The 26,135-nt window shown below is 40.9% G+C and overlaps 2 protein-coding genes across 2 annotated transcripts in view; one reads left to right on the forward strand and one right to left on the reverse strand.

The window, feature by feature from the left end:
- Window positions 1–16,002, forward strand: part of arhgap44a (Rho GTPase activating protein 44a) — a 36,726-nt gene extending 20,724 nt beyond the window's left edge. Inside the window, exons 11-22 of the mRNA XM_084744536.1 lie at window positions 9–120; window positions 629–710; window positions 887–967; window positions 2,144–2,257; window positions 2,355–2,446; window positions 3,805–3,988; window positions 4,973–4,990; window positions 6,391–6,579; window positions 7,691–8,203; window positions 11,271–11,416; window positions 12,580–12,981; window positions 15,546–16,002. Coding sequence (XP_084600662.1) covers window positions 9–120; window positions 629–710; window positions 887–967; window positions 2,144–2,257; window positions 2,355–2,446; window positions 3,805–3,988; window positions 4,973–4,990; window positions 6,391–6,579; window positions 7,691–8,203; window positions 11,271–11,416; window positions 12,580–12,981; window positions 15,546–15,700 — 2,088 coding nt within the window. The 3' untranslated portion in view covers window positions 15,701–16,002. The remainder of the gene's footprint in view (window positions 1–8; window positions 121–628; window positions 711–886; window positions 968–2,143; window positions 2,258–2,354; window positions 2,447–3,804; window positions 3,989–4,972; window positions 4,991–6,390; window positions 6,580–7,690; window positions 8,204–11,270; window positions 11,417–12,579; window positions 12,982–15,545) is intronic.
- A 7,261-nt stretch (window positions 16,003–23,263) lies between these two features.
- LOC146309439 (RING finger protein 222) lies at window positions 23,264–25,379 on the reverse strand. The gene has a single exon (XM_084744284.1). It carries the CDS (start codon window positions 25,108–25,110, stop codon window positions 24,478–24,480), a length of 633 nt encoding a protein of 210 aa, XP_084600410.1. The 5' UTR covers window positions 25,111–25,379; the 3' UTR covers window positions 23,264–24,477.
- Window positions 25,380–26,135: the final 756 nt, after the last annotated feature.

Genomic DNA, 26,135 nt, shown 5'->3' on the forward strand with positions numbered 1-26,135 from the left:
GGCTGCAGGGCCTCTTCAGAGTGGCTCCCTCAGCCTCCAAGCTAAAGAAGCTGAAAGCATCCTTGGACTGTGGAGTTCTGGATGTGCAGGAGTACTCCTCCGACCCACACGCCATCGCAGGTGAACTATGCCCACACAAATGCCTTGTTCGAAGCCCATTTCCATAACAACACCCCTACACTCTGTCATCTTAAGTCAGCAGGAAAAACTGTGTAATACATCTATGTTAAAGGCAAGGGTTTTTACTCAACATCTACAACCGTTTTTTATGCTGTGGAAAAGTCATCTGTACTGTACAAAAGTTTTTAGATGGATTATGCACCTCGTTGGCAGAAAATGTGGTTTTTAAGGCGAGCAGAACAGTCACTGGGCGGTCTTCATCAGCTCCGCCCTCAGTGCTCTTCTCCTGGAGGCTTTATGTCCTAATATTGCTGTCCATTTCACACATTAGCATGAAATCTGTGTTGAGCAATCTGACTCTGGCAGCTGCACTGGCTGCGAGGGCCTGCTGGAGGGGAGTGGAGATATGGGGCACGGCCTCGGCAGTGCTCAGGAGGAGAGAAAACAACCCTCCCCTCCTCTAAAAAAAAGCTAACCAGAGATTACTCCCTGTTTTTCCCACCCAAAGGGGCTCTGAAATCATACCTCCGTGAGCTCCCTGAGCCACTGATGACCACTGAACTTTATGATGAATGGATTCAGGCCTCCAAGTGAGTTGTTGTTTTCTTATTAAAAGCATTTTCTTGAATTATGCCATTGGCCACAGTGAAAACAGAAAATAGTCCAAAGTCTTTATTCGGGGGATGTAAGCTGCCAAAATGAAAAATGGTGACATTTATTAAGAAGTGGAGCAACTGTAAACCAAAATGATTTTTTATTTCACCAGCATTCAAGATATGGACAAGAGACTACAAGCATTAATGGCAGCGTGTGAAAAACTCCCCACGGACAACTTGAACAATTTCAGGTCAGTTGCTTCCTCTGATTTTCTGTCCTATCATTTGTACTTGTTCCCATGTGGCCCTGCTCCTACAAAAAGTAAGACAATCATTGTACGACTCCAGAGTTGACATTTTACCCTCCACCCCCCAGCTCTCTAAGAAGACAAGAACTAACTCCACAAAATGAGAACAACTGTGTCATTGATGCAAATTATCCAAAACAAAGCCAGACAGTATTGTCAAACTGAAATAAACTAGTGCCATCCCTCCAGTTTCAGTCCAACCGACACCACCTACAGGCAAGAGGCGTAACGGCAGCAGCAGGTTTCAAATTTCGACTTTACCTGCTTATGGTTCATCTATGTATTCCAGTGCGGATAGCAGCCCTCAGTGTAGGCGGAGCTGACCTTTACTTTGGTCTTGAAAAGCTGCAGCCTTTATCGACTGACAAAGTGCAACCTACACTGTGCATTTACTGCCAGTTTGACAACTTCACCACACACCTTTTCCTCTCTGCCGTTCAATCTCTGAGCGCCTCACCAACGCACTCACAACACTACGTTACTCTGCCCAATCAGTGGTCTGCAGTGTTTTCACATCACCTTTTAGTATTGGCCCAGTTTGTTTGGAACCTCGACTGAGCTGATACCAAAGAAGTGCCAGGTACCAGTTCTGTCTGTAGTAGAAAACCAAAACAGAGCGAGTCGAGTCAAGCTGCGGCTTGAAAACTAAAAATTTCAACACAACTTCAATAGATTTTTGAGTTTTGAGCCCAACTCAGACATTTAAGTTCTGAGAATGTTTTAGCCACTAATAATGTTTTGTTGACATCATTTATTTTTATTCTTTAGATAAACTTCAATCGTTTAGTTTTAGAAACTCAAACTCATTTAAGTGAAAGTGGATAATGGTAAATAATTTCTTATTTTCAATTGCATTTAATTTTCAAGCGCCCAGACAATGATAAACCAGGTCCAAAGCTTACTGTGAACAATCCAAATTGCAAGTTTCTAAAACTGAAAGATTATCTGAAGAAGAAATGTAAATTATTTCAACAAAAGATTATAGGTCAGCAAAACTTTAGTTTATTCAAAACCAAATTGACCTTTATTAAAAACTCAAAAATCTGTTGAAGGTAGAAAAGGAAGAAATAATTATAATATTATATGGTATTAAGATGACCTTCTATTTAAATCCCACAGATATCTAATCAAATTCTTAGCCAAGCTAAGCGAGTACCAAGACGCAAACAAAATGACTCCCGGTAACATGGCGATTGTTCTTGGCCCTAACTTGCTTTGGACACACACTGAACCGTACGTATTTACTAACTGTTTTACATATTATACATATATACATACAACTTTTCACATAACGGTTATGCTGCAGTTCAATTCTTTTTCTTCTATGCAGGAACATGACAGAGATGATGACCACCATGTCCCTGCAGATTGTTGGCATCATTGAACCCATCATCCAGCACGCTGACTGGTTCTTCCCTGGAGGTGAGGATCACTGCTATGTATGCAATATTGTAGTCAGGCTGGGCACCACATCGATATTTATTGATCTTCTATTGTTGTAAATAATGGGATTTTGGTAGGTTATGACCCACAATTTTGTTTTGTTCAAATTAGCATACCACAGCAGCTGTGAAGTCAAACTTCTTTTCAGAATAATAACTTATTATATAAGAAAAAGTGTTATAGCTGTTGTGATTTTTTTCCCCTATATGAATATGATGACCTTATGATGCTGTCATTGTCCTTCATCTTCTTAAACATTAAAAGAAAAAAAATCACACAAACACAATGAATACAGCAAACAGCCATACAACAAACCAGCTATAACACAACAAAAATGCACAGGAGGCTTAATAAACTGCTCATGAGTGCTGCACACATCATGTTGTCTGAACATGATATGTTCGAAGCTGCTGCATCATGTATCTTAGGGCATATGGCAGCAGTTCATGCTTTGTTGTTTGAACGATGTGTCATTCAATATAATGGATCACTTCTTGTATGCACAAGTCAAAAAATAATATAGACATGTATTTAATGTATGAGGCACTTATTCATAATGAGTGTATTACCTGCAGTCAGTGACAGTTGGCACACCCCCAGTTTGGAAAAGAGGAGAGGAGTACCAGCAAAGGAAGTTAAGCAATGTACTGCACTCTATTTGCAATATTGTCACAGCTTTATTTGCCATCAGACAGAATTTTCTGATGGGAAACCTCCGTTATATAAGCCAAATGTCGTTCTCCCCAAAGCAACCAGACTCCATTGGCAAAAACAGTGATTTTACCTTACAGAAAACAGCAGTATTTTGTCTACCGCTGCCTAAATCGGTTAGCTTGTTTTTTGTTATTGTGTGACTTGAGTGAATCCGAACTAATTTTTTAAAGCACGGAAGTCACACAGCAACACAAACAAACTAACTAATAGAGGCAGAAGTAGACCAGCAACTCCTGTATTCTTCAAGGTAAAATTTATGATTTTGCCTATGGAGTTTGGTTTAGTTTGGAGACAGCAATATTTGGCTGGTTTCCCATTGGAAAAGGATGTCTGGTGGCAAGCTAAAGTGGTGAAAATATTCTAAATATAACATACACTTAAATTGATATTGATTTTCTTAGTTGATTTTTTTTTAAAATGGCATTTTGCTGCTGCTCATTGCATAGCTTCTGCTGGTGCTCCTCTCTGCTTCTCTAGACTGGAGGTGTGACAACCGCCATCAACTGTGGCTAATAAGTACCTCCCACAGCCTCACTTCAAATAATCCAAACTATCCCTTTAAAACTGGTATTACTGTAACATCAATATACTGTATGCTGATGGTGTGTCCGCTCCTCCCTCAGAGATTGAATTCAACTTGACAGGCAGCTACGGCAGCCCGATCCACACCAACCACAACTCCAACTACAGCTCCATGCCCTCACCAGACATGGACCAATCTGAGCGCAAACAGCAGCACGACCAGAGCCGACGCCCACTGAGCGTCGCCACTGACAACATGATGCTGGAGTTTTACAAGAAGGATGGGTATGATGCCAAGCGCATCCTTCTGCTGCCCACATCTCACTCTATCTCTCACTCTCTTTCTCTTTCTTTCCACCCACGCCTCCTCCCAGGCATCTGATATTTAATTCTTACATTTGAGTCCAGCAACACATGCACATTAAAAATCCATTACCTTGGTGGAGTATTTACAGATCCTGTAATCTGAAAGTTTTCCAGATGCATCCATATGCCATAGGAGGGTGAGGATAGCACCGTATATCTCACCTGTCAATAATTCCAGCACACATAACTACATCCCCTATTATCAGTATTCATTAGGAGAAGAGAAGGCTGAAAACTAGCCTCATTTGAATACATGGGGCCTTGAGTGGCATGTCTCTATGGCAACAGGTCTGTGATGGAGCGCTGCTGGTTACCTTTTTTTTTTATCTTTTTAAAATCAGGAAATATTTCTCCAGGGCTATCTTCCCATCCTCCCACACCCAGCTCCTCCTTCACAGTCTGGCTAGCACGTCACCTGGCCTGAGTCATTCATCCAGCTGGTGGAAAAACACTGGCAGTTACAAACCGATGCCTTCACCAAAACACCACCATCAAATTAAGGAAAAGGCTGTTATATAAATCTGTGCCTCCCTTAATCAGCGGCTATCAATATGGGGTGAAGGAAAATTGCTTTTATCCGTTTAGAGTAATTATCAGCTTTGGGAAAAGTGTCCACTCTGTGTGTCTGTGTGTGTGTGTCTGTGTGTATTTGTAGGATCAAACAGGTTTAATTAGAAAAAACAAGCCAGTCTTTGGTCTGTAGTGCAGGCTGGTTATGTGGCCAGACATCTTCTCACCTCTGCAACATCACTCCTCCTCCTCCTCTCTGTCACTGTGGATCTCATTTCCCCATCATATCCAGTATATTGAGTGACTGAGTGGTTTGAGGATGTGATTGCGAACCATGTCTGCATTACTTCTGACCGCATATCCTTTTTGCCTCTCTTCCCCCTACTAACGCAGCATTAGGAAGATACAAAGGTATGCCATTTTCCCACTTCTTTCCTTAATAGGGTTGGGTACTGTTCACCTTTGAACTGACGCAATACCACTACCGTGACTTTGTTACGGGAGCCTAACAGTGCCATTTTTCAATACTTCATTTTCCATGTAAGAATAAAACTGTAATTTCAGTTATAACACTTATCAATTTCAACACTGTTGCAGTGTTGCATACTGAATTTATGCAATTCACATAGTATTGGTTTCATACATAATTTTCAGACATACTAAAAAATCTCACTTGTTGTTTTAGCCTGCTAAATAGCATGTTGGTATGGAATTTCAGACACGGCCAGTGTCTGACGTTACTGTATGTTCAACTTACCAGCAACAGAGCTGCAAAACAGCCAAACTGTCCAAGCCCCAATGTCACTGAGTGCTCAGTGAAGTGCCGCTAAGCATCTCGTTGATATCAATGAATGCTTATCTGTAAAGTCAGTGAATATGGAGCGTCAAGCATTTTTTTTTTTGTTAATGGTTTTTTTTCTTTTATTCACACAGCACAGGAATTGGTTGACATATTTGATGTGTAGCACCTCACGCTTGACATACAGAATGGTTCAGAAAAAACTGTTGTTTCTGATGCCTTGTTGGTGGTCGTATGAACATACCATTAGTACTATCTAACATAAATGAAAATGCTAAATTAAACACCATGTGAAATGCAAAATCAGATTGGTATTTGATTCTGCATATTAACACTTTTCCAGTAAAAACAGGAAACTACGGAGAGACTAGTAGCAGTAGCCAGTAAGCTGAATGAGCATTAATGCAATGCCTCCATACCCATACAGCTACAGTGCAGCGGTTTATTAACTTAGCTGACTTAGCTAACTTAGCTGTGCAGCTAACCAAGCTAACGGAAATAAGCTACTTTAGCAACACATACAGCTATCAGAATGCTCAGGAAAGCATCAGGAAACTGGGTAAATGACCTGTGTACTGTGTTCCATGTGGATCTATGTGGCTGTTTTCGGTCCCGGTCCAGCTGTGTTCACGACAAGGCTGCTGAGCCCTGTTCTGTAAAATGCCTCAGAAATAAAAATTTCCTCAAAGTGAATAAAATGCAGCCTGTTACCACGGTATTTTGGTAAAGCAGGTCAAGGTCTGAGATGGTGAACATTATGGAAGACACACCAAGGTACCATATTGTTGCTAGCTTGCTAACTAGCTTTTTGGAACAAGCTGCAGGGGTAACATTGCTCTCTCTTTCTCTGCACTCAGGTGCCAAAATTTTGTCACCGATTGAGTTAGCGTGAATTGCTTTTCGTGGTACTGGCGTCTGCACCTGAGTTCAGTACCCAACCCTATTCCTGACTAACCCCTCTCACCTCTTCCCTTGTCATCATATATGACTCTGTCTACATGTTTGTCTCCAGTATGGGTGTCCGGGTTATGGATACTTCCTGGGTGTCTCGTAAGGGTTCTGCCACACTGGCACGCAAGGCCTCCTCCACCCCTCCAGGCATGCAAGGCCCCGGCTCTCCTGCAGACACACTCATCCCCGAACAGCCCGGAGAGCTCGCCACCTCCCCGTCCGCGACACCGCCGCCTGGAGAAAGGGTTTGGTAAGTTACAGTGGAGACGCTGTCCCCCTCCTACTCACGCATCCACTCCTGTTCATTTTTATTGCCATCACCATCATCATCATCACCATTGTTAACTTTCTGAGCTCTGTGTGATGGAGGTGCTTGGCTGTGTTTAATCATACTCCCATCCTCCTTGTCAACACCATCATATCTCATTCTGTTGTTATTATAGTTTCTCACTCTCCACATTTCTTCAGTTCTCCCTGTGGTTTGTAAGGTTGATGTCCCTGTGGGTAAAATTTAGAAAAGGATAAAGACCTTTTTTGACTCTGAAGGGTTTTAGTCCAAATACTGTATGGAATTTTTGTTCAATCTGCAAGTCCTTTGCAAGCATGCTAATATTTCCAATATCCCATTGTTGTGGCTTGGCATTTTCAGCTTTGGTCGTGAATTATTTCCTTTTCTGTTGACACTCAGACTGATTTCACCATTTTTTGATATGATTATCATAGTTAAACACATGAATAATCACTTCATGGTCACTGGCTCTGCCTGTGTGGCAGACAAGAGATAATATGGCTTCTGGCTTGGCTGGCTTCCCCCTCCTCTCCTGTGGCTCTTTCAGCCGATGAAAGGGTTTTGTGTCTGTTTCACACTGCCCTGGGCTGACTGCAGGACCTGCAATGCAAACAAGTCATATACTGTCAGATAAGGGCAGATAGGGTTTCCATATGCAGCAGAGAGGAGATATTCAGTCATCAGCTCAGCTGGGTAAGACCAGCACTTTGACTACAGAGACGGTTCCTCCTCACAGCTCCATGCAGTGTGCAGACACAAGGTGATCACAGAGGGAGTCCTACACACTCTATTCTTTTCCTTTGGCAAGAAATCTTTCTTTTCCTTTGCTGTTTCTTTGTGCTTGTCTTTGTATTTGCACTCAGCTGAGTGTGTGCTAAGCTTGGTGCCCACCACCCACCCTAAAATGCAGGTTTTTTGTTTTTTTTTTTCCTCTTATTTTTGGCTACGGACCAACTAACACACTAACACCCTGATCATCAAAAACAGCTTATCCTATATCGCTCCAATGCGTCTCCCTGTTCAATCACTAGAGCTGTTTCTTTTGTGCTGTCTATTTTCTTAATATCTACAGCTCAGACAACGTGTCGCCCAATCGGCCGGACACCTCTCATGCCCACCCACCCCCAGGGGAGGACCGGCCACCCCCCCCTTACCCCACCTCCTCGTGCCACGCCGCCCCCCACCACTTCTATCCCAAACCCCCACCCTGCGCTCGCCCCGTGGCACCGGGTCCAGAGTCCCAGCCCCCCGGCTCACCCCCGCCCCCGCTGCGCTGGTCTGGCTTCATTCCCCCAGCCCCGCCCCCTTCCTCCTCTTCCTCCTCCTCCTCCTCGTCACTTGACATCAATTCGAACCCCAAACCCAGCTGTCTGCACTTCCCCAAGCACAGCCCGCCTGGTGACATGTCGCATGCCCCCCCGCCAGACACTAATGCTTCACCACTCTACATCAAAACCCCCTTGGTACTAACCCGCCATGACCAGTCCCTTGGCAACCCCCCTAGCCTCCCTTCGTCCGCGCCCCCGCCCCCGCCGTGGGCTGCCTGTCCGTGTGTCCGAGAGAGAGGACCCCCCAGGCTGACTAGGTAAATACAACACACCCATGGCCACGATGGATGCATCACAGAGTGGCAGCTGTATCTCTCCTCTCCTCTAGCTCGCTGGCTCATATTTTCTTTTTGCTTTTTTTTCCCTCCCCCCTCAAATTACATACCTCAGATTCTGTAACATTCAGGTTGTCCAGGGATTCCTCTCATGGGGGTTGCCTAGCAACTGAGGATGTTACTGGCTTATATAGCGCTCGGTTTCATGCTGGTATTGAGTAGACGATAAATACATGGACACAGCTGCATATGGCTATCAAATAGCATATGAATGTATTTATTCTACAGTTTGCAGCAGTCTTTTACTAACCAGCAGAAGGATCCCATTTTTAAAAGTAAAGAGTTTGGTCCCACTTTATTTTACAGTACAGTAATAACACATAACAAGCCATGTTGTGTATCAAATTAGACAAAAACTAGAAATAATATATTCTTCATTAGACAGGGGGTCATTAGAGACACATTACAAGGGACTTGTCCTTTAAAATAAAATGTATTATTTCCCACTTATTTTACTTTTTTAATGGTATATAGGGACACATTACAACAGAACTGTACTGCAAACTAAAATGTATTATTTCCCACTGATCCGTCTTATTAGTGTACTGTAAAATAAAGTGGGACCAAGATATTCAGGGTTAGTAATGGGGCACCCAGTTTGCAATTGTGTCCTGGTAAGCTACAGTATAGAATATCTTCATACAGAATAAGCATCTTCCAGCTACAGCCAAAGTGCTGAGTTTGTGTAGAGCGACTGTGGCAGTTTCCTGACTCATAAGTCTATGGTGTTACAACCACGCAGGACAGAGTGAGTCATTACAGCAAATCTTTGTCAGCGGTCAGAACAAGCTCGCTTAATAACCATCCTTCTTGTGATTTGGTATCTCCATGACTTCCCATTCAGATGTCTTACTTCAGGGGACAGGCAGCTCAAAGGGGCTGCAGGAGATTGCAATTAGATGTCACATAATCCAAAATGTGACCGTGATACTTCAGTATGGGCGCTCTTTGTGGGTGTGAGTTCATACGAGTTAAGCAATTATGCTAGTCTATATTATTTTGTATATCTTTATTAATGATAGATACACGTTAAAGCATAGGTCTTCAACAGGAGGTCCACGACCCCTAGAGGTCCTCAGAGTTACTGCAGGGGGTCTGCCAAATTATTGTTTTTTTTTCCCCACAAATTTAAAATATGTCTGAAAATACACACCAACATGAATTCAGTATATTGTAAACACGAATAAATTGACATATTGACATATGACATTGACAAAAGCTTACGAAATTACACTTCATAGAACCTACTGATAATGACAATGAGCTATGTATTATTAAAACATGTTGGCTAACTGGCTGCATTGTTATCCCCAGTGTAGCATACAGACACTCTTGTGAGTCACCAGAATTGTTTCGTTACTTCATGAGCAAGAGACACTGACACAGGCATTCATCTCACCTCTGAAAGTGGTAACATCATGGCTAACACGTAGGAGGGGGTCTCTGCTCTGTCCTTGTCTGTCTGTCTTGAAGCAACGTTGAAGACCTGAGCCTTACAATACAGTGATTCAAAAAGAGGAGAAAGACAAATATACAGTTAATCAAATATTACTATTAATAACCATTATAATTAATCATGTTTATTATTCATTGATGAATTTTATTTTCTGTTCATATTAATTTCACGTTTTAAGATTTTGATATGCAGTATCTCCTCTCTATATGCTTTGCATCTTCACTACTGTCTGTGCTGTAATAAAAAGGTAAACATAATACTGAACAAGGTTAATTAATGGGTTTTTGCCCAAAGAGGCATTCATGTTACTTCCTTCTGTTTGTCTATTAAAACCATCTGTTCATGAATGTTAGAACGACTTCTTGGAGCTCAGTAGCATTTTGTTCAGGTATCCATCCTGAGATAGAAATGTTATGAGTTCACTTCAGACCCTAGCTGGGCTGTAGTTCAGTCAACATTATTCATTTTTTTGACCGCTGTAACCTCCTGTCTTAACAGAGAAGAAAGAAATTTAATGTTTTTATTTTTTTATAACTTAGAATACACTATGACTAACATGTGAAAACTCTTCCCAACTGACTGGTGGTCTGAAAAACACACTTCGAAGCTTTTTTTTTTTTTTTAACGTTGCCTTGTTTTCATTGTATTTCAACTGAAATGTGTTATTCTTTTTTATAATGCAGATATATGTGATGAAACATGTGAAACTGTTTGGTCTGTAAACACTTGCTTACCTCGCCTGACATGATTTTCTGGGTTTCAGAAAGCTTAAGAAAGTTGTAACAACGTACTTAAGGACGAGATAAAAATGAAAAATGCCTTTTCAACCCGTTTTGATCACAACTCCGGTCATATTGTGCACCTGTAAAAAACATTATGCCATAAAAAGATAAAAAATACCAACGGCAAATCCAAAATAGTTGAGATGCTGTGAAAAACATAAGTAAAAACAGAATGCAATGATGAAGATATTTAATGCGCAACCTGATGAACTAAGCAGATCGAAAATTATTTGCAAGTTGTGGCATTCTGTTTTACATATTACAGTGTCCCAAATATTTTGGAATCGGGGTTTGGGGTTTCAGTCTTCTAAATATTACCTGTGCTCATGCAGGCTTGAACCAAGCTTTACCCTGACATCCACCCATCAAACAATCGTCAGCTTTTTTTCAGCACAGAGTTAAGATTCATTAGTTACTTTGCAACAGCATGATATGTCATGTTATGACACGCCCTCTTTTCAACGGTCAAGTCAAATTCCTTCTAATGTTATGTCCCGCACGCCAGTCCTGTTTCACTCTGAAATTTATCACAATAGGGTAACTAGTTATTCTTGAAATGCTGCTTCATCTGGACTTTAAAAGTAGTGAAACACTGATGGTGATGATGGTGATGGTGGTGATGATGATGATGGTGGTGATGGTGGTTGTGACTGATGGGGCACTGAGGTAGTGTAAATGAGGTATACTGACAGTTGACAAACATATTGTGACCGACACTATTCAAACACTAATGTCTGCCTGTCTTTTTCAGTTCTTTGAAGAGTAAAGAGCTCTCCCCTGTAATTGGACACAAAGCCATCCAGGTGGCAGGTCCAACAGTCCCCCCCAGCAGTAGTCCTCAGAGCAGCAACCAGTCCCCCCACTCCACAGAGCACAGTCCACACACCCTGCGCAAAGGTCAGCACCTCTCTCCATTTGAGCTTACGCTTTCTACAGTTTAAAGGGATAGTCTGAGTTTTTTGAAGTGGGGTTGTATGCAGACTTATCCACAGTCAGTGTATTACCTACAGTAGATGGCTGCCAACACACCTCCAGTTCGGAGACGCAGCAGTAGATAAGCTCAGCTCAGCTCGTACAGCTGTGGACAGGGTCAGTGGCAAAATGTATTTTAGCCACCCAAAATAGTCAATATCATTAACTATAGTGTTCACTATATTTTCACAGGCTGTCAGACAGCCTTTTCTGAGAGCACCCAGCTGTTATAGAAGACAAATATCACTCTCTCCAAAGTAACCACACTCCTTTGTCAAAACCAGTATGTTTACCTTGCAGAACATGAGTGGCTGGTGCCTCAATCGGTTATGTTATGGCCATACCGAGTCAAACCGTGCCACGCTGATTTGCTTTTTCTTTACCACTTTTGATAGGCAGAGCTAGGCCAAATCTCACCTGAGATGGACCGTCTGTGGAGTGGGGGTCAAAGCATGCCTGACCTGCCTTGAAGTGGGTTGCAGTGTAAAACCATTCTCCCTCTCCCCCAGTCAATCAGTGTTTTGCAGGGTTGTATGCAGGAGAGCAAAGAGAATTGCGTTTTTAAGTCTGTGTATTCAGCTGTCAGTACTTTTGTAGTTTTTAACTGAATCTCTGTGGTTTGACTGTTTGTACTTTCTGATAAAGAGAAATAAATTAACTGGTCGAAGCAGTGGTAGACCAGCAAGTCCATGTTCTGCGAGGTAAAATTGCTGTTTTCACCAAAGAAGTGTGGTGGCTTTGAAGAGAGCAATATTTGGCTCATATGACCCCCATTTTCCATCAGAAAAGGCTGTCTAAATATAACGTAAACTTAAACAGATTTTATTTAGGTGAACGTTTTTGTAGGTGGCTGAAATACATTTTGCTGCTGACCATATCTATAGCAGTATATTGCTTTAATCTCCTACACCAGTCATCTCTCTGCTTCTCCAAACTTTGGATGTGCCAACAGCCATCTACTGTAGTTAATACACTGACTATGGAGAAGTACCTGATACAAGTCCACAAAAAATGTATCTATCCCTTTAAGAGAACATATTTACATTTTTAACAGGAGACAGTAATATGACTGTGTTGCATATTTCCAGGTTCCAAGAAGTTGGCTCCTGTGCCTCCCAAGGTCCCTTACGGCCAGTCTGGCGGGATGTCCGACCAGTCCACAGGTCAGCCGTCACCAGTCAGCCTGTCCCCCACACCTCCTAGCACCCCCTCTCCTTATGGACTGGCCTGCCCTCCAGGGCAAGTGCCCCCATCGTCCCCTGGGCAGACCCCATTGGGGGCGCCCCACTCGCTTTCGTCCCCGCCCTCCCTGACCGGAACGCTCACCAAGTCGCGGCCCGCCCCCAAGCCCAGGCAGAGACCCAGTCTGCCCCCTCCTCAGCCACCCACAGCCCCACCTGGGCTCACTGGCCCGGCCATGGCCCCAGTTCCCCAGCCCCTGGAGCAGGGCCTCCTGGATGGACTGTCTCCTGGGGAGAGCATGTCTACAGGTAAACACCACCCCTTGGCAACAACACCCCCGCCGCCACCACAGGTGGGGCTGCAGCGGCCCTCTCTCAGACTCGCTGTGGCTCTGTCCAATGGAGACGGCGGACGAGTGTAGGACTCTGTAGGACTGTAGATGTACAAAGATACCCTCCCCCCTTTATTGACTGCTCCCAAACGAATATCTGAATGAAAAAACGTTGCCTTTTAGACACAGATGCCTGAGAATGAGACGATGTAAATATTGTAGTGAGCAAATCTCCTGACCTATGTACTCATTGCTTGTGTTATGTGATGATGTTTCTGGGTAATGTGTGGAAACATCAGAGAAGCATAGCTCGTCCTGCTTGTATGGAAGTTGCCATTAGATTCATCATGTGCTCTCTGTTTATCTGTGTTACCCAGACCCTCACTCGGCAGAGGTAGGTCAGAGGCTTGCACAGTTCACACCAGTGTGTAGCAGGCGTGGACACCTAGCCAGACAAACCCCACATTATATCTACAGTATGATGTTCTGATGATGAGGTGTTCTGTCATAATATACCAATCACTCTGTCACTTTGTTATATTTATCATTCTCTTGTTCCCCCTGCTACTATTGTGTACCTTGCAGCTGTGTGAGGCCAGGGATTCAGTGTGGGCTAAGTGTGAGGGGGACTTTTAGGGTAAGCCAGACCGTCCCCGCCCCATGCGCTCCATCTCACTGCCTGGCCTCGTGCTGTGGCTGCCTCTGGGGTCTCCTGCAGCCTGCCTCAAACGTACCTACCAATAGCTCTCAATCAGACCATTTCCTCAGTCCCTCCAGGATTTCACAGCCTTTTTTGGGATTGTTGCAGCCTAAAATTCCTGATTTCATGGAAGTTTTTCTAAATAAAAAAGTTGTTTTTAATTTAATATTTTTTGTAGAATTCAGTTAAAATCAAAGGCAACTTGTTCCAAGGAAAATAAAATCACACTCCATCCTGAGTATTCTTAATAACATTACAAAAAGGCTCAGGATTACAAAAATTCTGACAAAATGCTTTAGTTGTAAATGAAGACATGCACCACAAGCAAACTGTTGCAAAAGGTTTGATGGAATATCAGGGACCACGATGGAAAAAAGTTGTGGAGTTTATTGTGTTATTCCTGACAATGTCATATACGCTGGCACTGCATTAACTATTGTATTTGATCCTTTGTCAAAGAAACTAAAGTACCGTAAACTAAACTAAACTAAAATAAAACTTTTTTTGAGATCAAACTCATTCAATTCAGCAAGCAAAAGATTCTATAATATGAAAGTGCACAGAGCATTGATAAATGTCAGTAAGAATGACAAACTGGTGCTGCACAATTAATCGCAATATATTTGAAATTACAATATGTCCAAGTGATAAAGGAAAAATGTGTGACAAACAATCATGATAATGAAGTACTGTAATGCTGCAGGGTTTGCCTCACCCACAAATTGTGTTCTCCAGTTGCAAAACATTATTATTTGCAGGAAAAGTTATAATGATTGGTCAACTTTGTGGGAAGAATTGCAGTGATTGGACAAATTTGCAAGGTCGTGCAGAATTTATTGGTTGAATTTGCATTCATTGTTGTCATCGCAACATAGCAACTTCCTGGAGGGACTGTTTTCCCAATTTCCTCACAGCAGGTTGGCACTATTTACTCTTTTGTATGGTGTTGTACTTCAGCCGATATTGCATGGCTTAAGGACTTCCCAGAGTGCACCACACTGCGCTCACATTGCAGACGCCGTCGCTTACAAAGGTCCATCCTAAAGCCCCTCCTCCTTTCGTTCCCCATTCCCAGCCCTTTACCAGCAGACATCCCCCTCTAACGCACCTGCCACCGGTATGGGGGGCCACAGGTAACTCCCACTCCTCCTTTGGCAGGTTCATCGCTTTTTATAACCTCTGCTCCCTCTTACTACACTGCCACGCTCCATCTCATTCCTACACAGGAGTAGTCATCAGTCTCTGCTTGGACCTGCTGCTTCCAGTAAATGCAGCAGCACATTAGAATACCTATATTTAGGAAAATATATATATATATCCTGTATCCAGTCCTCATGAGATTTCCATTGTTACTTCAAGCCCACTTGGTGTCTTGGTGCCATTTTTCCACAGAGTTCCACACACATCTTGTTGCCTCTGTGTTGGTTTATCTGGCCATTGTTGTAAACGTGTACAGTAATGTGTCATTGTGCAGTCATTATTGTATTTTATCTGACAAAATATCTGTTGTTGTTGTCTTAAAAGACACAAAAAGCTGTGACAAACCCACACTAGTTGCACACTAGTTTGTTCAGGTGTGACTAGCACTAGCACACTGAAAACATCCCTGTGTAGAATGTGAAGCACATGTAATCTACTGATTATCTCAATCAGGGCAGACATCATATGCCACTTACCATGAGTTCCGACTCAAAAAGATTAATATTATTTCTGCTCTCTTCCGTTTTTTACACCTCATTATCATCATCATACGCTCTCTTCTCCTCCTCCTCTTGCTCACCATCACCATTTCCAACCATTCTGCTCATCACACTCACCTCTCCCGCCATGCTCACCATTAGATATCTTCAATTATGAAATCCCCTCCATCAATGTCAATCTGGACAGCCTCATCGATGAGTTCAGCGGTGCCCCTTGCAGGAGGTCCGTGGCAGTGACAGACTCTCCAGAGGGGGACGCTGTGCCTGAGGAGGAGCCCCAGAGCACCACTCTATGACCTATGACCCTAAAGGCATCACAGCTTACCAGCACCCCTATGGCTGTACATACTCTTAACTGTCGCCACCAAGGCCTGATGGAAACACACACACTGGCCTCACCAATGCCCACCTGAAACCAGAACTCGAACACATCTGCTACAGGCTGCAAAGAAACTCATCTCTTACAATTGCTCGCTAGTACATAAATGTGACTACAAAAAAAAAAAACACCAAAATGCCATAGTGGAGGAACAGTTGCCTTTAGGAGGAAAGACTGGAATATAGATGAGTATAACATTAAAAGATTTTTTTATTTTTTTTCTCTCGCTTTGCTTTGTTCATCTTTGTTGTTTGATGCAGTGGTTTGTATTTCTGTGAGTTTTTCTGATTTTTTTTTTTTGCCTTATTAGAACATGCAATCAAATTGCAATATGATATTCTGTACAACTTTTGGTTAGGGAAACTCAGAGCCTGACATGGTTAGGAGCAAAGCCCATCCTCAGGGTGAATCAGAGAGACAGACTGAGAGAGTAGTCTTATATTGCTCACAGGGTATTCAAGCTTTGTGCACATTAGGAAAACGCTGAGCCCTAGAGACAGGTTCGGTACGCAGGATGAAACATTTAATGCAGTTTAATTCTTACTGTCACACCTGGTCTTAACTTCCCCTCTTCTATTACACAATACAACTGTAGTTCTTTATCTGATGTTTACCTCCACATGGGTAAACTCACTTTAACTCACTTTATACCAGCACAGTATGAGAGGAATGTTACTGTAAATTAAATTTTTTGAACTTGCAACTCTTATTCAGTTTTGAAGAAAGCACCACGATGTGTTTTTCTGCATGACGAGCCGATATGAACGAACTGCTTTGGATCAAGGGCCTCAGAATGGCAGTGTTTTTATTTTGCGTGAGTGTTTCTGTTGTTGTTGTTGTCCTTGGAGAGTAAATTTAGACCACCCACGTGCTGTTACAGTTTGATGATAATGTATGGATGACTACACTGCCTTTAGGTTCATATGATCTCTCCCTTAACCTTGTTTCAAGTGCTTCAGGTTCTCGACCTTTGACCCCTAGTGTAAATACAAAGACTGTAAATAAATTGATGTATATAAATGAGAGGGAAAGTATATGTAAAATGCATATCTTGAATATATATAATAATTATAATATATGTGCTGATATTTATCATGTGTAGAAAATGTAATGATTAAAAAATTGATGTTATTTTTGTCCCTGCACACGATGAACAGGTTTACTGTAGATTCATAGTGTTTCACTTTAACACCAGGTTACAACGATGCTGCAGCAGAAATGCAGAATGTTATTTCTGCTAGAAATCAATCATGGTCTTTCTAATTCTGTCTCCTGAGCTCTTACTTCTAACATGCTAGAGCACTAATGAGTTGCACACCAATGCCCTATCTTTGCTTTTTTCCCTTTTGAATTGATTGCTGTGTAAATAAGGACCATTTAATTAAATCATGATGAGGATAAATGTAGTCGTAATTAAGCCTATATTATTGGACTGACTATAGCAAAGTAAAAATATGTGCTGATTCCCTTCTTAAGTCCTGCCCTTTTTTGCTCTGTGTTCCAGTGATAGTTGGGCAAACTTGGTACTCGATGGAACCTCTGTGAACTATCTCCTTCCTCATTCCCTGTACTTACCTAACCCTCTTTTGTTGGTCGTAACCGTTTTCCAGATCTTCCGGGCTGTAGATAATAAGCAGGCTCCAATATCTCTTTCTCTTTTTTTTTAGTTTTCTTTTAATCAACACCAAATGGCAAGTTAGTACAGTACACCTAGCTTCACTCTTTGGGTTTACAGCATGCTTCCCACTCTGTTTGCACATGGCGCTCACCTTCCCCTGCTAGACAATGGCAGATAAGAACTAATAGCTCAGTACCAATAACTCATAGGCAAGGCAGACACGAAGAAGCAACTTAAATACTTCGCATTAAAATAATACTTGCAGTGTTGTGAATGGTAATGAAATAATAATGTAGTGTATTTAGCAGTAAACTAAATTCTGCAAGTGCATCATAATGTGAAAATATCCCTACTCAATAAAGCTAAATAAAAAGCCCTGTAAAAGCGACATATGGTCATATCTTAGGTTAGCAAATGTTAGCACAGTGCTAGCTAACTAGCAAATTAATGTTTGCTGTAGATTAATTAGCTAATTATCTAACTTTTTGCACAACTCGGGTTAGGGTTAGGGATATGTCAGATATAACTCGCTAGCTAAGCATTGATGTAGATTAATTAGCTAACCAGCTAGCTAGTTTTGATTTTTGATTTTTTGATTTTTTTCAGCAATAGACTAGAGGTTTTCAAATTAGGGGGTGGGGCTCCCAACAGTTTCAGGGGAGGCTCACTGAATGGAGGTGAAAAAAAAAAAATCAGAAGCAAATAATTGCCTCTGGACAGACCTTTTTTTGTATTTGGTGTTGTCTGACATTATGTATAACAGCAATATTAGGCTATCTTGGCTCATGGTTCTCAAGGGGGTGGGAGGGGGGCTCAACAAAGGGAATATGAAGGAAAATGCTAAGACAAAAAAAAAACAACAAATAAAAATCTATATTTTTTTACTGGTTACATGTATTATGATGAAATAGAAACTATAATATATAATTTCAAATGTAATGTAAAGGCATATATTCATCTTTTTTTCCCAGTGGGATTCAGAGATACCCTACAAAATGGGGAGCCAATCCATAAGCTAATGCTATATGGCATTGGCATGGAAAGGTTTGCGATCCCTTGACATAGATGAACCAAGCACAGAGCATGTCTAAGTACAGGAAAACAGGAAAGAAGAAAGTCAACAGAGATTCTGCTGGGTATGCAGCTCGCTCAACCGCTGTTGGAGCCAAGAGCAAAAAAGTGTGGGAAATACGCAGGGGTCAGTTAGACAAGCAAATCTGACGCACCTCTAAAGTTGAAAACTTTTGTGCCCTTTGTTGTTATTCTCACCACAGACAATTAATCAGACGTATTTCGGATTCATCAGACAACAAATGCTGCAGTGTCACTTTTTTAATTCCATACAAAATGTCTTTAGGACAATAATTTTGTCAATTAAAGTGCAATTACAGTGTTTACTGATCCACCTCAGTCCAAAAAGTGGTCAAAGTCACCCTCCCCAAACCTATAGAAAAAAAAAGCCATTGATTTTATTGCAAAGCAATTCATTTTTTTTTCTTTTAAGGTTGTTTTATGTGTGAGTTTACTTATGACAAAATGAATTCTTGATTAACCTCTCTCCAAAAGTGATCTATGGTATGCCTCGGTGTATGTTCTCAATGGACTACGTTTATGAAGATTTTGGTGATGTTGATAATTATATTGATAGTTGTGGTGATTATACTGTATGACAACAATTGCAAGTGCCCTCACACTGGTTGTTATTTTGGAACTATAGGCATAATTAATGTGTACTAGAGGTTTTATTTTCTGTGCTGGATCCATACGTTTATAAATACGAGGAGGCAGGGGTATTTCTCTCTCTCTCCCTGTGCAGACTGAATGTGACTCACTCAGATTTCAAACGGTAGGCTACCTGATTTTGTAATAACTTACAGGCAAATGAGAGCGTGTGTTTGGATGAAGGTTAATTACGGCCTGTTGGCATGTATTATTATCAGTACAAGGCAGTGTTGCTGCAATGCTTTTGTGCATCATAACTGGAACTTACAGCCACATAAAAGCATGCATTCATATTCATAATAGGTGTGATTATTATGCTGCTGAAGAGAAAAAAAAATAACATCTGTACCCTCCCCCCAAAACACGAGTCATGACTTCATCACATATCTAATTTCAGCCAGTAAATTAACATTTTCAAGAGCATATTCATAAGAACCACCTTTTGCACCAAATGGTACACTGTTACATAGTTTTATCAAGCATTTTAGCTACTGTAGGCCGACGTTTCCTAACTCACCTCGCCACCAAGTATGTCGGTCTAAAGTAAGGCTCAATTTGTTTACATTTTGTGGGGGGGATTTTAAATGAGAAAAAAGGAAAATCTGAAGAAGTGTCATGCATGCGCTTAGATAGTCTTTTGATAATCCACGTTTTGTGTCAATCACTGTCTTTTTAGGGATTGTAAGAGGGGTAAAATGTAAAGATGGACTCTAGAGAATGTGGATCACAATACATGGTCCTTTGTGGGGTTTTGAGCAATATACGGTAGAGGAGTAGATGTTGCCTGTGGATGTACTGCCTCCTTCTGCTTTCACTACTAGTGTACAAACAAAACCTGCCGCTTGTCAAGCCCACCATGCCCACCCCTCCCTCCTCTGCTTAGCATATCAAGTGGAACACAGTGTGTACTGTGAAGCCTACCTGCAATCCTTATCAGAATGTCAGAAATAAATATATATATTAAACTCTACATTTTTAATAATCTCACCTGGTCTGTGTGGGGTTTATTTCAATGTTTCTCATTTTCTGTTCCTGTTGTTTTGTTTTCGTCTGCTTTAAATTGGATGATCCTTGACGACTGAACTGTTATGAAAGGTCCGAGCAGCAGAATCAGCAGAATATTGCAGGAATTTAATACATTATTCACAAAGATATTTTCATTAGTGTATAATCTCCTAATAAGAATTGTGTTTTTCTCAAGTTAGACTGAGTTCAACCAAGCCAAACACTGGCTCTAGATACAGCCTTTTGCATTTTTCTTAAGTTTTGCTGCTGCCTTAGGTTCTCTGAGAATTGTTGGACCAACTTTAAAAAATCACTACAGTTAGTAACATACAAACAAAATGAATTAAGTTTTTTTCAAGTTGAACAAGTTAGATGAACACAACTGCTGTAATTCAGATGTATTTAATAAGTGGATTACATTCACAGTAATCAGTTTGCATTAATGGGGCCTAAATTTAAGGCCATTAGGAAAAATCTTTTTTTACAGTGAAGGGGAGGGTGAGGCAAGCAATATTCAGTTGGTTGCGATGTGCAGCCTCTACCTCACCTCTAGATGTCAGTAAATCCTACACTCTGGTCCTTTAAGACTTTTCTCTACCCATGAATCGTCCCTGTTGGAGAGGGAAATGCCCTGGAAGCAATGGTTGCTTGCATTGCAAACTTTTTTTTTTTTTTTTTGCTTGATCTCTTACATAGCACTTTCACCTCTAATCCTTTCACACGATTTCAACATTTCATTGCACCATTTAAGTTCGAAGAAATGCATAAGTAAGAGTATTAGGCCCAGCCGTAAGGGAAAAAATCAGAGGAGGAAATGTCAAGAACAAAGTTGAAATACCATTTTGACTTTACTCTCTAAACTGTATTTCAACTATATTATTGATATTTCAACAATATTATCAAAATGCTAAATAAATCAATCAATAAATGATTAGATCCTCCTCAAATATTTTTTTTTCCTCTGCACAGTACTAATACTCAAAGTTTGACATTATTATCTACATTTCAACTTTATTCACAACATTTTGATTTTATTCTCAAAATGCAAAATCAAAAACTTCTTCCTTTCATTTTTCTCCCCCTAGGTCAGGCCCTAATACTAAACACTAAGTAATAAACACTTAATACTAAGAATGTTTCTAATGGCATACTTTTACATTGTTGTATTGGTACTTTTTATTGCATAGTAATTTAGTAACAGAGCTGAGTTCTTCCCTCTGGAGGGTAATCCTGCAATAGGAATGTATATAACAGCAAAATAACATTTGAATGTTTGAGCAATTTTCTCCCTCTTTTTGACCTGAATAAAACGCTAGTAATATCTTTTTTCAACTGTTTGCCTTGAAATCTGTGACTTTTTTGCATTTGCAACTTTCAGGTTGACACGCAAGTCACCAGCAGGAGTACAAACAAAAAGTCTGAGTCATGAAACGAAATAAATCATTATCCTCCTCCTCCCACGCTCTGAGAAACCAGGAATGGCTGCCTCCTCATGTGACGAGTGTGACCTGCAGGACCGGCCCAGCAGGATGGCTGAAGGCTTGTCACAGGAGTGTACGCGTTTGTCAGGATGGAGACTAGTGATACTGACTAAACTCATTCTGAGAACAAGTTTTTCATTTGTTGTCAATCTCCACCCCAGGTTGCATAATTTGGGTCTCTCTCTGCAACGTCTCAGTGTTGAGAGTTGTTGGTAATTTAATGCCACAGTGCAGCAGTGTATCTCCTTACAGCAACCAGCCAGGCTCAGCTCATCATCACCTGCTCGTCTGTCTCCTTCAGACCACCGTGACGCATCAATTATTTCTTACTGAAGGTTTTAAAGGTGGCTTTATTTACACCGTCTTTGTACACACTACAAGATGAGCCAGTCACACTTAACTGAGGGATCTAACTCCCTCCATCTAAATGCTAAAGTGACAGTTCACCCCAAAATCAAAAATATACATTTCTTTCTTACCTGTAGTGCTATTTATACATCTAGATTTGTGTGTGTGTGTGTGGTTTTTGAGTTTCTGAGATATCAGCCATAGAGATGTCTGCCCTCTCTCAAATACAGTGGAGCTGGATGGCACTCGGCTTGTGGTGCTTTCCAGAAATTATGACCAAGTTATTCAAGATAATCCACGCACATTGTTGTGAGCAGTTTCAGTAGTTCCACCAAAAACATCTGGATGGATAAAAAGCACCACAGCTCAGAGGAACATGGCTGCAGCTACTGCTGAGGACACAGAGGTCAAGTTCTCAGCATTGTTTCTGGGGATTTGGGGAATTTTAACAACATAAATAGTTTTTTTTGTATTGTTATACTGTACAGTTACACACTATGGTGTCTTTTAAAAACTGATGTTGGTGTTTATTTTAGACTCAGCATCTTTCAATTTGACATTTTATTGAATCATTTCTGACTAAGAGTTTTCTTAAAAACGGCTAGTTTAATGGGAGTATTTGAATCTATTTCCAATAAAAAAAATTAAGTGTTTGTAAAGATTTTTTTTCTTGATTCTAGCGCAACAACCTGCATTATCCTTTAAGATGCAGACATAAATTAAATACACACCATGTAGACCATTATGTAGGCTGGCTAATACATTTGTACAGAAAATGATTTAATGATATGATTAAATGATATTAAAATGAGTTCATAAATATGAAAGAATTTATAATAATAATAAGATTTTTTCAGCCCAAAAAGGGAATCTGGCCTCTTTACTTTTAGTATATATAAAGTCCTGTTTACACCCCCGCAGAGGAAAAAAATATATTTTGATTTTGGGGTGAACTGTCCCATTTTTCCACTTGCTCAGCATGTGTAAAATTAAAGTTTTAAGTGAAAACTGTGTGAGAATCTTTTTAAAAAATGTCTGGCATCTTTGCTTGTGATGTACGGAGGAGAGAATGCCTGTCAATGTGATGCATATTTTAACAGGGTCTTTATTTTCACACTTTGCTCCCTCACTTAACTGAGCTCGTGTTTCCCCTCCAAAATGTAACCTTCCTAAAATAATCCTGACATTGGGATGGGTGTAACTCTGCAGTTTACAGTGTCTGACCTGTAAAGTTGCTTGGAAACGGTGTGTATCCAACAACAGGATAGCTGCACAATGAACTGAGTTGCCTTCATAACAATGAAGATTAAGTGTCATTAAACGTTTTTATTGCATTTTTTCAACAAAAACTTTTTCTTAATGATTGAAACTTTAATTTCAGTATGTCCACTCTAGTTGAATTTTTGGATGTGCTTTGAAATGCATTGAAAAACAAACAGTTCTGCATGTTTGCTTCTCATAAAACAGGTAGAACATGTTACAGACAGGAATGCCAAACAAAAGACTTTGCTGTCAAGGCTGCTGTCCTAACCTTGACTTTACTGAAGACTGTTGCTTGGTGATGCACATAAACAACATGGGCATGCCTCTAAACGTCCTGACTCTGCCTTAAAACGATAGCATGAAAGTGAAAATGTTCACCTTAAATTGTAAATTTATTCACTGAAATGCACCAAGTTATTTTGATCAGGAAGACAAATAAACTGCTAAAAGTGCCCTCGCTAGATTTTTGAGTTTTGAATCAAACTCCAACTCTTCATTTTTTAAAATGAAGTGAAAAGAGCTGTAACAATTAGTTTAATAGTAATTTACTATTAACCATCAGCGTTTTTGATAATTGATTAATTGGTTTGAGTACAGTTTACAATTCACAGTTCATTTAGCAGATGCAGCACAGGCTAGGATCTCGTCAGGAAATAATTATTAAGGAAAAACTAATACAGTTCTCAGATTTCAGCTTGTACAAAGTGAATATTTCCTGGTTTCTTCATCCCTTTTTGACAATAAACTGAATATATATATGGGTTGTGGGTAAAACAAGACATCTGAGGACATCATCTTGGGTTTTTCACTATTTTCTGACATTTTGTAGACCAAACAACTGATCGATTAATCAAGAAAATAACTGACTGATTAATTAACAGTGAAAATAGTGATTGGTTGCAGCCCTGAAACTAAACAAAGTTTTTGTAGACCTCTAATCTTGTGTTGAGAGTTTAGTTTTCTTCTTATATAAACTTGAATCTTTGAGTTTCAACAAAATATTAAATCACTAACCATTATCCACCTATATCTCAGTGATTTTACTCAACAATTTTTAAATACATTTTTGGGGGGATTTCTAAATCTCAAAGAATCAAGTTTATCTAAAGAAGAAAAATAAATCAACAAAACATTTGTTGGTAAAACTTTTTGGTGAGTTCATTGTATAACAGGTAGCCACTTGACAAAATGTTTTCTATAAATGTTCATCAGTCCCTGTTGGCACATTATGATCCATGCATCCATGGACCCACTGGATTATGCCAACAGAATCCAGGGTAAAGTTGCAGCCACCAGTGCAAGTATAGTAAACGCTGACAGCAGAATAACCAGGCACCGTGCGGTTGTGCAGATCCTGCGCCTTCGCCTGCGCTGCGGCTGAACCACAGTCATTACCACGCTGAGCGCTTCCTCCTCAGCCATGGGTCGCCCTTCAGCGCTTATGATAAAGATCTGAGACGCGTTGTGGCCGGGGCTGATCAGCCTCTGTCTGCGGACCCGCTCGAAGATCCCCCTGAAGCAGTGAGAAATCCACTGAACTGCCCTCGGTGAAGAGTCCCTGGAGGCGCGCCGTGCGCTCTCGAGCTGTACCAGCGGCAGAGGCAGAGGCACCTCCAGCGTCTGCGCCTCATCGTGTCGATCCTTGCGCGCTGCGAGGGACACCAGCGCGGCTTCCTTCTGTTTCTTGATGAATGTGAGATGCCGGCAGATGGGACAGGCAATAGTGTCTCTGATGTTTCCATCGCTGTTGATGCTGACCAGCGTTTTGACCAGACAGTCGTGGCAGAACACATGTCCGCAGCTCAGTGTCCTCTCTGTGCCTGACAGACTCTCATAGCACACCGGACACTCCTGTGCGTCCTCCTGGCTGTCTTCCTTCTGAAATGCCATGGAAGGAAAACTAGCCACAACAACAATCTGTTAAATGCAGCGTGAATTCCTCTCCAAGTGGTTATCCTCTCAGCACATGACTTTCTGTAGTCTTGGCTGTGGGTGGAGGCGAGAGCTGCGCCAGGTAAAACAGGGCCTACCACCTGTAGCTGTGGAGACTTGACTGATTGGGTCCCCTGAATGCATCATTGGAAGTTCAAGTGGCCAAGCCGGTTCACATTTCATATGTTCACTCTCATTCTTTAAAGCTGCAGTATGTATGGTGTAGTGATGACTGAAAAAAGCCCTTCACTGCTGCTCTTCATACAACCACTTATTATAGTGTTGTATTTTTCAGTAGTGCTTGTACTTAGCTCTTTTTCAAACCCTTTTTAATAATTATGAAGAAGTCTGCTATGGTCGTCTAATCAAAGTTTTTCTTCTCATTAACAATCATTCCTCATTTGCGCAGTATCTTGTTAGTAACTTTGTTAGTAACTACTCACAGTTTTGTGCACCATATTGTAAAATGTTAGCTCTACCCATATTTAATCAAGTCTGGTGTAATTCATATATATGGTCACTTTAATAAAGTTGGTTGAACTAATTTTCTTCGCTTTCTCATGCAGGCCCCTGTAATCCTGGTACTGTATACAATTATTTATTCATATGTGTTCTGTGCAATTATCCTTTAATCCCTGAATATGTATCCCTTTATGTATCCCTTATATATCCTAATATCTCTAAAGTGCAATCATCCTGCGCAATACCATATATTCATACTGTGAAACCATCCTGTGAATTTGCTGCCAGTATCACTGTGTAATCATCCATTTTATGATTATTCTCTGAGTATTATATTATATATATATTATTCTCAGTATAATGCACCACATCACATGTGTAATACAATGTGTGCAATTATCATCCTTATCATCCATATATCTGTAGAGTTGTATGGTTTATATTATTACTTTATTTGTATTTCTATTTATCTGGCTCTCTTTTTTTCTCCCTGTACTTTTGACCCTTGAGTTGCTGTAACA

This window comes from Lutjanus erythropterus, chromosome 19 (assembly GCF_056507025.1).
Source record: "Lutjanus erythropterus isolate fLutEry1 chromosome 19, fLutEry1.hap2, whole genome shotgun sequence".
NCBI classification, from domain to species: Eukaryota; Metazoa; Chordata; class Actinopteri; order Lutjaniformes; family Lutjanidae; genus Lutjanus; species Lutjanus erythropterus.